At 38.1% G+C, this 11,458-nt stretch overlaps 1 protein-coding gene across 1 annotated transcript; it reads right to left on the bottom strand.

Moving 5' to 3' along the window:
- Positions 1-8,879: 8,879 nt before the first annotated feature.
- On the bottom strand, positions 8,880-11,241 carry LOC140512797 (nucleolar GTP-binding protein 2-like). The gene has a single exon (XM_072622141.1). It carries the CDS (start codon positions 11,117-11,119, stop codon positions 8,945-8,947), a length of 2,175 nt encoding a protein of 724 aa, XP_072478242.1. The 5' UTR covers positions 11,120-11,241; the 3' UTR covers positions 8,880-8,944.
- Positions 11,242-11,458: the final 217 nt, after the last annotated feature.

Genomic DNA, 11,458 nt, shown 5'->3' with positions numbered 1-11,458 from the left:
TGAACTTTTACTCCCCTGTTATACTTTTATTAGCTTTCAATCCCAAGGTCTCCACTTTAATAGAATTTTATTGTGGAGAGGAACATTTCCAATTTGAACCTATTTCTTCTAAAGCATTTTAGATCATCTTACTATACCTATTTTAATCCATTTGCAAATTATTTTACAAAAGTTAAGTGGAATTTCTGAGATCAAACAGGGCTTCTCTTTATTGATCAGTCAATCAATCAATCAATCAATATGCAATAGCCATTCCTCCAAAAGTTCCTATCATTTTTACTTCAGTAACCACTTTCTGCTTATTGTAAAAGCTGCTATCCTTTAAGATTACTCATATTTCTACACGAGAAACTACATTCTTTTTCTGAGAATCACAAGAATCAAGCTTTATGTCATTACCTCATCCACTTTGGAAGGGTTAGAAATATAACTAAAGTCAATTATCATTTTTCTCTGGTTTTACTAGAGAGAAAATTTAGCAGATGTCCAGACAAATGAATTTTCTCTTTGCAGCTCTAGCATGCTTGGGGTTGGGTTTATTTTCCACTTGCATTTCTCATGCTCATCTTCTACTCCCTCCTTCCATTCAGGTGGTCTATATCACACTCCAATTATAATATTGCTTCTCTTATTCCTTGATTTATTTTTACCCCAAACAGCTACATTATGTATTATATTCCACATCTCTAAATTTCCACCATTGAGTATATATTCTTTTTTTTTCACTTCTAGATCTTAATTGACACACTAGTAATTCAGTGAAGCATTAAAAGTATAGGGCAAATAATCTCATGTCTATGTCACTCTTTTGTTTAATTTCTTTTTAATTTTTTAATTTTAATATTTAATTTTTAATGTTCTACAATCACTACCATAAAACTTAGATTTTCCCCCCATCTACCCCACTCCCTCCCCAAGACGGCATACAATTGTACATATGATCCACACACACATTCCTATTGAATATATTTTCACTATAGTGCTGCTGTGTAGAAGAACTAAAACAAATGGGAAAAAATCATATAGCAAACAAAAATATAACACACACACACACACACACACACACACACACACAAATGATCTGCTACACTCTGTGATTGAATTCCACAGTTCTTTCTCTGTGTGTGGAAAGCATTTTGCCTTAGAAGAAATTTTTTTTTATGTCTTTGCATTGCTATGAAGTTCCAAGTCTACCAGAAAAAAAACTCTCGCACACTGCGGTTTTTGCTGTGCACAAAGTTCTTCTAGTTCTGCTCCTTTCACTCAGCATCAGATCATATAAGTCTTTCCAGGCCTCTCTGAAGTCTTCTTGTTCATCATTTCTTATGGTGCAATAGTATTGCATTATATTCATATACCATAATTTATTCACCCATTCCCTAATTGATGGGCATCCCCTTGACTTCCAGTTTGGGGCAGCTACAAAGAGTGCTACTATAAATATTTTTGTACATGTGAGACCCTTTCCCATTTTTATGATCTCTTGGGGATACAGTCCTAAAAGCCATACTGTTGGGTCAAAGTTTGTGCATGTTTTTGTAGCCCTTTTGGCATAGTTCTAAATTCCTCTCCAGAATGGCTGGATGAGCTCACAGCTCCACCAACAATGACTTAGTGTTCCAACTCTCACATATCCTCTCCAACATTTCTCATTTTCCTGTTCTGTCATGTTTTCCAATCTATTAGATGTGATGTGGTACCTCAGAGTTGTTTTGATTTGCATCTCTCTAATCAAAAGTGATTTAGAGCATTTTCTCATTTGATTACAGATATCTTTAAGTTCTTCCTCTGAAAATTGCCTGTTTGCATCCTCTGACCATTTATCAATTAGGGAATGACTTGTATTGGTGTACATTTGACTCAGTTCTCTATATATTCTAGAAATGAGACCTTTATCCCAAGTTTAGTTGCAAAAATTCTTCCCAATTTACTACATCCCTGAGAATTTTGGTTGCATTGGGTTTGGTTCTGCAAAAACTTTTCAGTTTAATGTAATCAAAATTATCGATCTTGCATTTCATAATGTTTCCATCTCTTCTTTATTCAAAAATTCTTCCCTTCTCCATAAATCTGATAGATACACTATTCTTTCCTCCTCCAGTTTGTCCATGGTATCAATCTTTATACCTAGATCGTATACTCGTTTGAATTTTAATCTTGTGTACGGTGGAAGGCATGGGTCTATGCTTAGTTTCCTCCACACTATTATCCAGTTTTCCCAGCATTCTTGTCAAACAGTGAGTTCTTGTCCCAGAAGCTGGGGTCCTAGGGTTTATCAAACAGGAGGTTGCTATATTTCTTGCCTTCTGTGTCTTGAGTACCTCGATTGTTCCACTTGTCTACACTTCTGTTTCTTAGCCAGTACCAAGTGCTTTTGAAAATTGCTGCTTTATAATACAACTTGAGATCTGGTAGAGCTAGGCCACCTTCCCAAGCATTAATTTTCATTAGTCCCTTTGATATTCTGGACTTTTTGTCCTTCCATATGAATTTTGATATTATTTCATCCAGTTCTAGAACATAATTATCTGAGAGTTTAACTGGTACAGCACTAAGTAATAGGTAGAACTTTCACTTTATTATATTGGCTCGGCCTACTCATGAGCAACTGATGTTTTTCCACTTTACTTAGATCTGACATCATTTGTGCAAAAAGTGTCTTGAAATTATGTTCATATAGCCCCTAGATTTGTTTTGGCAGGTAAACTCCCAAAAATTTTATAGTGCCTACCCTAGATTTAAATGGAATTTCTCTTTCTATCCCTTGCTGTTAGACTTTGGTGCTAACATATAGTAATGCAGAAGAGTTGTGTGGGTTTGTGTTGTAACCTGCAACTTTGCCAAAGTTGTTTATCATTTCAAGTACTTTTTTGCTTGAGTCTCTGGGATTCTCGAAGTATATCATCATATCATCTGCAAAGAGTACTAACTTAGTTTCTTCTTTCCTTATTCTTATTTCTTCAATTTGTTTATCTTGTCTAATTGTTATAGGTAACATTTCTAGTACAATATTGTGTAATAATGGTGATAATACACATCCTTGCTTCACCCCTAATCTTATTGGAAATACATCTAGCTTATCTCCAGTGCATATAATTCTAGCTGAAAGTTTTAGGTAGATATAGCTTATTATTTTATGGAAAATTCCCTTTATTCCTATGTTCTCCAGCCTTTTTAATAGGAATGTTTGTTGTATTTTGTCGAAACCTTTTTCTATGTCCATTGAAATAATCATATGTTTTTTTGTTAGTTTTGTTGTTGATAGGATCGCTTTGCTAATGGTTTTCCTAATATTGAACCAGCCCTGCATTCTGGGTATGAATCCTACCTGATCATAATGTACTATTCTCGTGATAAGGTGCTGTATTCGTTTTGCTAAAATCTTATTTAAAATTTTTGCTTCTATATTCATTACAGAAATTAGTCTTTAGTTTTTTTTTTTTTTTTCCCTGTTTTGTCTCTTCCTGGTTTAGGTATCAAAACCATATTTGTATCATAGAAAGAATTTGGGAGGACTCCTTCTTCCCCAATTTTGAAAAATAATGTACATTGTATTGGAATTAACTGTTCTTTAAATGTTTGATAGAAATCACTTGCAAATCCATCTGACCCTGGAGATTATTTCCTAGGGAGTTCATTGATGGCTTGTTCAATTTCTTTTCTGAGATGGGGTTATTTAAGTATTCAACTTCCTCTTCTGTTAAACTGGGCAATTTGTATGTTATAAAATACTCATCTATCTCATTTAGATTGTCGAATTTGTGGGCATAAAGTTGGGCAAAGTATTTTCTAATTATTTTTTTAATTTCTTCCTCACTAGAGGTAAATTCAGCCTTTTTATTTTTGATATTAGTAATTTTATTTTTTTTCTTTTTTAAATCAAATTGACCAAAGGTTTATCAATTTTTTTAGATTGTTTTCATAAATCCAACTATTGTGTTTTATTTATTAATTCAATAGTCTTCTTCATTTCAATATTATTAATCCCTCCTTTGGTTTTCAGTATTTCTAATTCGGTATGTACTTGGGGATTTCCTCTTTTTCTAGCTTTTTCAGCTGCATACCCAAGTCATTGATCTCCTCTTTCTCTACTTTATTTATGCAGGCATTCAAAGATATAAAACTTCCCCGAAGAACTGCTTTTCCAGTATCCCATAAGATATGGTATGTTGTCTCATTATTGTCATTCTCTTGAATGAGGTTGTTGATTGTTTCTACAATTTGTTGTTTAGCCCAATCCTTCTTTAGGATTAGATTATTTAGTTTGAAATTGATTTTTGGGTTATCTTTCCATGGCTTTTTATTACATATAATTTTTATTGCATTATGATCTGAGAAGGGTGCATTGGTTTCCTGTGCCTTTCTGCACTGGGTTGTGAGGTTTTGAAGTCCTATTACATGGTCCATTTTTGTTTATGTGCCATGTACTGCTGAGAAAAGGGTACATTCCTTTCTATTCCCATTCAGTTTTCTCCAGTGATCTATCATATCTACAATATCCAAAGTTCTACTTATCTCTTTAACCTCTTTTTTGTTTATTTTGAGGTTAGATTCATCAATTTCAGAGAGAGAGAGAGGTTGAGGTCCCCTACTAGTGTAATTTTGCTGTCAACTATTTCCTTCAGTTCCCCCAACCTCTCCTCTAAGAATGTGCATGCTATATCACTTGGAGCATACATGTTTAGTAATGATAATGCTTCATTGTCTATGGTGCCTTTTAGCAGGATATAATTCCCATCCTTTTCCCTTTTGATTAGATCTATTTCTGTTTTTGCTTTGTCTGAGGTTAGGATTGCTATTCCAGCTATTCTTACATCAGCTGAAGCGCAATATATTCTGTTCCAACCTTTGACCTTTACCCTGTGTATATCCCCTCGTTTCAAATGTGTTTCTTGTAAATAACATATTGTTGGATTTTGGCTTTTAATTCATTCTGCTATCCATCTCTGTTTTTTGGGAGAGTTCATTCCATTCACATTCACAGTTATGATTACAATCTGTGTATTTCCATCCATCCTCTTTCTTACCAATTCTGCTTTTAGCTCTCCCATCTCCCTTCCCCTGCTCAATAGTTTTCACTTTTCACCACCTCCTCTTGCAGCCTTCCCTTTCTTCTGTTAGCCCCCTCTCTTTTACTCCCTTTTACCCTTACTGCTTCTTCCCTCTATTTTAGCTTCCCCTCCCCTTTCTTCCCCCTTCCCCTCCTACTGTCCATAGAGCTAGTTATAATTATATGCGTGTTTACTTTTCCTTCCTTGAATCAAATGGGATGAGAGTATCTCTCAAACAATGCTCATCTCCCTCCCCTCTTTCCCTATGATTTTGTACTTCTTTCTGTGATGTAATTTACTATTTTCTGTTTCCTCCTTTTCACACCTCCTGTTACAATCCCTTTGCATGCTTAAATCACATTTTAACATGTCATCGTTTACTTTGTACGCCTTCCCTCCATGTGTATCTCTTTTATATTTCATCATAAATGTATAAATCTCAAAATTAACAGGTACAGTCTTCCCTTATAAGGAGATAAACAGTTTGCCCAAATTGAATAACAAGTTTTTTGTTCCCTCCCCCCATTTACCTTTTTATGCCTCTCTTGAGACCTACATTTGAAGATGGAATTTTCTATGAAGTTCTGAAGTTTTTGTCCGTAAGGTCTGGAAATCCTTTACTTCATTCAATGACCTTCTCCTTGCCTGAAATGTTATCCTGAACTTTGCTGGGTAGTTGATTCTTGGTTGTAGTACCAGCTCTTTTGCCTTACAAAGTATCAGATTCCAATTCCTTCAGTTTTTTAATGTAGAAGCTGCGAGGTCCTCTGTGATCCTGACTGTAGCTCCTCAATATTTGAATGTGTTCTTTCTGGCTGCCTGTAGTATTTTCTCCTTCACTTGATAGTTCTGGAATTTGGCCACGATATTTCTTGGGGTTTTGAGTTTGGGATCCCTTTCAGAAGGTGAATAGTGGATTCTTTTGATGACCACTTTGCCCTCTGAATCTAGCAATTCTGGACAGTTTTCCTTAATGATTTCCTGGAAGATATTGTCCAGACTGTTTTTCTCATAGTGGCTTTCTGGCAGGCCAATATGGCTTAAATTTTCTTTCCTGGATATATTTTCTGGGTCAGTTGTTTTTCCAATTAGATATTTTACATTTTCTTCTATCTTTTCATTCTTTAGATTTTATTTGATTGACTCGTGCTGTCTCATACAGTCATTAGTTTCTCCTTGCCCAATTCTTGTTTTTATCAAATTGGTTTCTTCAGTTAACTTTTGCATCTCCTTTTCCATCTGTCCAATTGTTCCTTTTAAGGAGTTATTTTCTCCAGTTAATTTTTGTATTTCCTTTTCCATTTGTCCAATTTTTCCAGGTAGGTTTTTTGTTTCCTTTCCCATTTGTTCAATTTTCCTTTTTAAAGAGGTGTTCTCATCAATGATTTTTTTCATACTTTTAAAATCATTTGCCAGTTTTTTTTCTATTTTCTTCTTCATCTGTTCCATGAGAGCTCTTTGTGCATGTGAGCAGTTCATAGTCCCTTCTGAAGTTTCAGATGGAAGTACAGTCTCACTACTGACTGACCTCTTTGGTATTTGTGTTTTGGTCTTTGTCCCCATAGAAAGATTCTACGTTTTTTTCTTGTTTTGCTTTTTCTTGTTAATGATGATGATTGTGTTGTGGCTTCTGGTTCTTTCAGTTAGAAGCTGCAGAACTTGGTGTTCAGCTGACTGGTGTGAAAAAGCTGAGAGCAGGTGTCTTTTTATCGTGTGTGTGTGTGTGTGTGTGTGTGTGTGTGTGTGTGTGTCTGTGTCTGTGTGTGTCTGTGTCTGTGTATGTTCCCCCTATCAGCCTTGGGGTTAGCTTGTTAAGTGTGAGGGAAGGATGGTCTGGTCACGGGAGATCTGCTCAGCTGAACTGAGGCAAAGATAAGCTCAGGGGATAGTGATCCCAGCTGCCCTGTTGTCTTCCCATTTGCCCTGGAGTGCTGAGGCACACCTAAATCCTAGTGCAAGTTTCCATCCCTCCTGGCTGCTCCTCTCCTAGCACTGAGGCTCTTCTGGTTCCTAGTGTGAGTTTTCACCCCTTCAGGGGCTCCTCTCCTAATGCTGACACTTGCCTGGGTCATAGTGCCAGTTTCTAACACCCTGGGTTTCCACTCTTTCTGGTTTTTCTCTACCATAGTAGGAGGAATCACCCTTAGCTACTTTCCTAACCTCAGATGTTTTGAGACTCTGCTGTTCCCATTGATCCAAGATTTTTCTTGGGAAATATTTTATGGTTCTTTTGAGGTCATCAAGGAGGGAAGAGAGAGGATTTATGGATCACTCCACCATTTTGGCTCCCAGAAGTTCAAGTAGGTGACTTATAGACTTTAATCTTCAGGCTGAAAGTCTCAAGAGCTGCTGTGGCTTATATCTGGGGCTCAGTGACTGTCACTCATTCGGCTCTGTTGGTCTCCCACCCTGGGCTCCTGCTCTGCTGGTTCTGCCTGCTGCTGTCCCAGGTTTCTCCAGGGCCCTCCCACTCTATTGGATGTGCTGCACTGTGTGCTGGGAGCTTACTCCCATGGAACAGATCCTTCCTATGGACCTTCCAGTCTGTCCTGGGCTGGGAATCTGTGACAGTATTTCTGCTATTGGATTCTGTACCACCAAAATTTGGTCAGATTCTCTTTTCAGAGGTATGTGAAGGAGTTTGTCTAAGAGCTTAGGTGAGTCCTTGCTCTCACTCCACCATCTTGGCTCTAAGTACGTATTCTTAAGTCACAATGCTCCTTCTCTCTCTCTCTCTCCCTCTCTCTCTCTCTCTCTCTCTCTCTCTCTCTCTCTCTCTCTCTCTCTCTCTCTCTTCTTCTCAATTTGGTATGACCTTCCAAAGCAATATTAAAGCCAAACCAACTCACCAAATCTTAAAAATATCTATAAGATCTTTCTATTAAGAATTTTAGTTCATGTAGTTCATATCCACACTTTGGGCATTAGTATAATGTGAACTAGGAAGTAAACCTATGATTGTTTCTAAAGTAGGGGACTCTCAGAATAGGAAAATACGTCTATTGGATGCCACTGAATAAAATTTTTACACTTTATACTTTTGGAGACATTAATTGCCTTGTTGAGGGTTACAAACAACCAGTTTGTACGAGTAGTAGAACTTAAGCTCAGGCCTTCCAGTTCATTCACTTCACCCTGATGTCTCACATTTGTAAATAAGGATTTTTTTTTTCAAATGATTAAATAAAATCCTGTGGTGGAAAAATGACTTGTCCAAAATTGAGCACATAATGCACAGCAACAACCACAGTGTAGGCAGAAATTTTCTGGTAGACTTAGTACTTCATTGCAATGAAAGGATTTAAAAAATCCCCAAGAGACTCTTAAGGCAAAACACCTTCCACATTCAAGGAAAGAACTAAGGAATTGGATTGAAGAATGAAGCAGACCATTTTTTTTTGTATTATGTATTATGTATTTGTATTATGTTTTGTTTTGTTTTATGATTCTCTAATTAATTTTAATTCTTTTGTGCAACATGACTAACGTGGAAATGTAGTTAATAGGAATGTGTGTGTAAAACCTATATAAGATTGTAAGCTATCTCATGGAGGAAATGGGGAGAAGGGCGGAGGGAGGGGGAAAGGATGGAGAGAGAGGGGAAAAATCTAAGATGTATGGAAGTGATTGCAGAACACTGAAAAAATAATGTAATAAAGAAAAATTTTTTAAAAAATTTTAAACAATTGAGCAAGTAAAATTAAGAAGAGAGCCAGAATTTGTAACCAAATACACTGACTTCCATGATAGTGGTCTACGTATTACATGACATTAATGTAATTGTAATTTAGTGAACTGTGTCTCCTCCACTTTTGAACTTTCATAACATTTTCTTTTTTTTTTTTCTTTTTTTTTTTTTTATTTTTATAAATTTTAATAAACCAATTAAAATGTTACTGCTTCCGTTTGAACTGTTTGTGGTGATGCTTCTGTCCCCCCGAGTCACTGGTCTTCTTTTTGTTCCTGTTCTTGTTTTTCACGTTGTGAGTGTCATAGTAGCGAACCCCAACCTTTTTGGCTCTCATCTGCCGATCAGCTCGCCTTCGTGCCTTCGATGTAAGCTTTGGAGACTTATCTTCAGGCTCCTCCTCTTCATGTGCCTTTCTCTTTTTTCCTTTCTTGGTATGAGCTTTATCTTCTACATCATCTTGCTCTTTGGATTTGGGTTCAGATTTGGAAAATACCTTTTCACTAAATCCTTTGGGAATTCTGATCGCTGAAAACTTTCTGGCTTTGGCTTTGCTTAAGAACTTCTTGTACTTAGCAATTTTTTCATCCAGAGCTTTAATAACTGCTTTGGTGCCAATTTCTACATCTCCCTGGGATGCCTGCTTTAACTCCTCCTGCTCTTCCTTGAGCTGGTCTTCTTCCGCTTCCTCCTCCTCTCCAAAGGAGTCATCAAATTCTCCATCACTGTCTGAGATCTCCACAGGGACCAGATCTTCCCCCGTAAACTGAGGCACGACATTGATCTTGCCAAAGTTCTGTCGAACACGGGCCAGGAGCTCTCTCATCTCAGCATTTGTGTCATTGCTTTCTTTCTCCTCCTCGTTCCTTTCAGCCACAGCCGTGGCTTCCTGACCTTCACTTTCCCCCTCTTCCTTCTTGGTTTCATGGGGTGATGTTACTGAAACAGCTGAAGATGCTGGGAACTGGGACGCTGACGGAGGCTCCGCATTGGGTGGCTTGACAAAGAAAGGAATTCGGCCCCTTTGCCAGTCATTGAGAACCATCTTGCCCACAGTCTGCAGGTCAGGCTCTCCACCTTTTAAAAGCTTTCCAGTTCTGAAGGCTAACTTTCCCAGGAAGTCTTCAGCATTTTCCCAATCATCAATTTTGTATGTCTTACTGATATATTCTGGCTTTGCTCTTTCAAGCACAGCACTTATATGGTCTTCAGGACTCTTAATTTTTTCAACTTGAACCACTCCTTTCAGCACAATGTCCGTTTCAGAGTCCCCAGAAGGGTAAACCACACCTGGACAGTCAATAAGGAATATCCGACGCATCAATGTGATATACTGCCAGACCTTGGTTTCTCCTGCAATGGGAGCCACATTACAAACTTTCTTGGAACGCAGAGTATTTATCACAGAGCTCTTGCCAACATTTGGATAGCCAATGAATCCCACACTAATTTGCTTCTTGTCAGTATGCAACTTTCCAAACTGACGTAAAAGCTGTATGAATGCTCCTTTGCCAAAGGGGTTAGTGAGACTTGCATGAAAGGCAAGTGTTGGATAATCTTGGGAGAGGACTGCAACCCATCGTTTTGTTGCCCAAGTTGGGACAAGGTCACATTTGTTAAGAACAAAAATGAGATGTTTCCAGGGTTTTTCCTTTTTGAGGTAAGTCTCAATGTGAGGAGAGCGCGTGCCCATTGGATCTCTGGCATCAAGAACCTGTACTACAACATCTGATGAGTCGATCACCTTATAGAGCTCTCCCCAGATTCGTTTGGACTGTCCCTTTTTAAATATCTCCTCTTGCGCTTCATTCCTCTCACCAGTATCTTCTGTTACCAGGTCACGATCTTTCTTTTGGTCGTAAGTCTTGGTTGAGGCTTCTGCATTTTCTAGAAGAGACTGCATGTCACTCACAAAGAGAGTAGGTTTCTTCCTCTGTGACTTTGGGCCAAATGTTGTTTCAAAAGTTTCTGTGTCAAGAATATGCACTTTGGAGTGATGAGGCTGGATTCGGTCATGGAGGAGAGACATTGGTAATTTGCTTTGCTTCATGACAACTTGGTATGGATCCTTCATAACTTTTTCCATTTCTTCTTGGAATTTCTGTAATGATGACTGCTTAATCACACGTGTATTTCCAAACCATTTAATATTGGGTTCCACTCTTGCCACTGTGCCAGAAGCCACTGATGACTGATACTGAAGAGGTTTAATTACTTTACCACGACGGTTTCTTCTTTCTTTTTGCCGATACATATTAAGGCGCCGAATTGTTGCACGGTCCCGCATGTTTTGACCACCAGCTCCTTTTACTCGATCCGGGTTTGTGCTGGCGGTGGACGGGTTGATGGAGCTCCGTCCTTTGTACTTGGGCTTCACCATCCTGCCGGCAGGTCGGGGGCCGGAGCCTGGGGGAACCGGGACTCAAGTTTCGGCTCCTGGGCCTCAGCCGGCAACGGCTGGAAAAGTGGGGTAACCACCACGACTGCCCCCGCGCGCCGGGAAAGCCTTTCATAACATTTTCAACTTCTTCATATGCTTATCTTCTTCCAGTTTGCGTTATAGTTTTAAATTCCTTTGAGTCCTCATATTATTTCTCCTATTAAACTTTAACTATCTTTTCTTCCACCTGGTAGTATTTTTTTTCAGTTACCTGTAAAAATCGCTTTCATCATTCATTTTTGCAAGATTTTGAGTTCCAATGTTTTTTCCTACCTCTCT

This window comes from Notamacropus eugenii, chromosome 6, assembly GCF_028372415.1.
Source record: "Notamacropus eugenii isolate mMacEug1 chromosome 6, mMacEug1.pri_v2, whole genome shotgun sequence".
NCBI classification, from domain to species: Eukaryota; Metazoa; Chordata; class Mammalia; order Diprotodontia; family Macropodidae; genus Notamacropus; species Notamacropus eugenii.
This window is presented reverse-complemented; position numbering and strand designations above follow the sequence as displayed.

What these genes read in the sequence shown, in the direction of transcription:
- LOC140512797 (XM_072622141.1), bottom strand. Translation starts at nt 11,119, where the DNA reads ATGGTGAAGCCCAAGTACAAAGGACGGAGCTCCATCAACCCGTCCACC.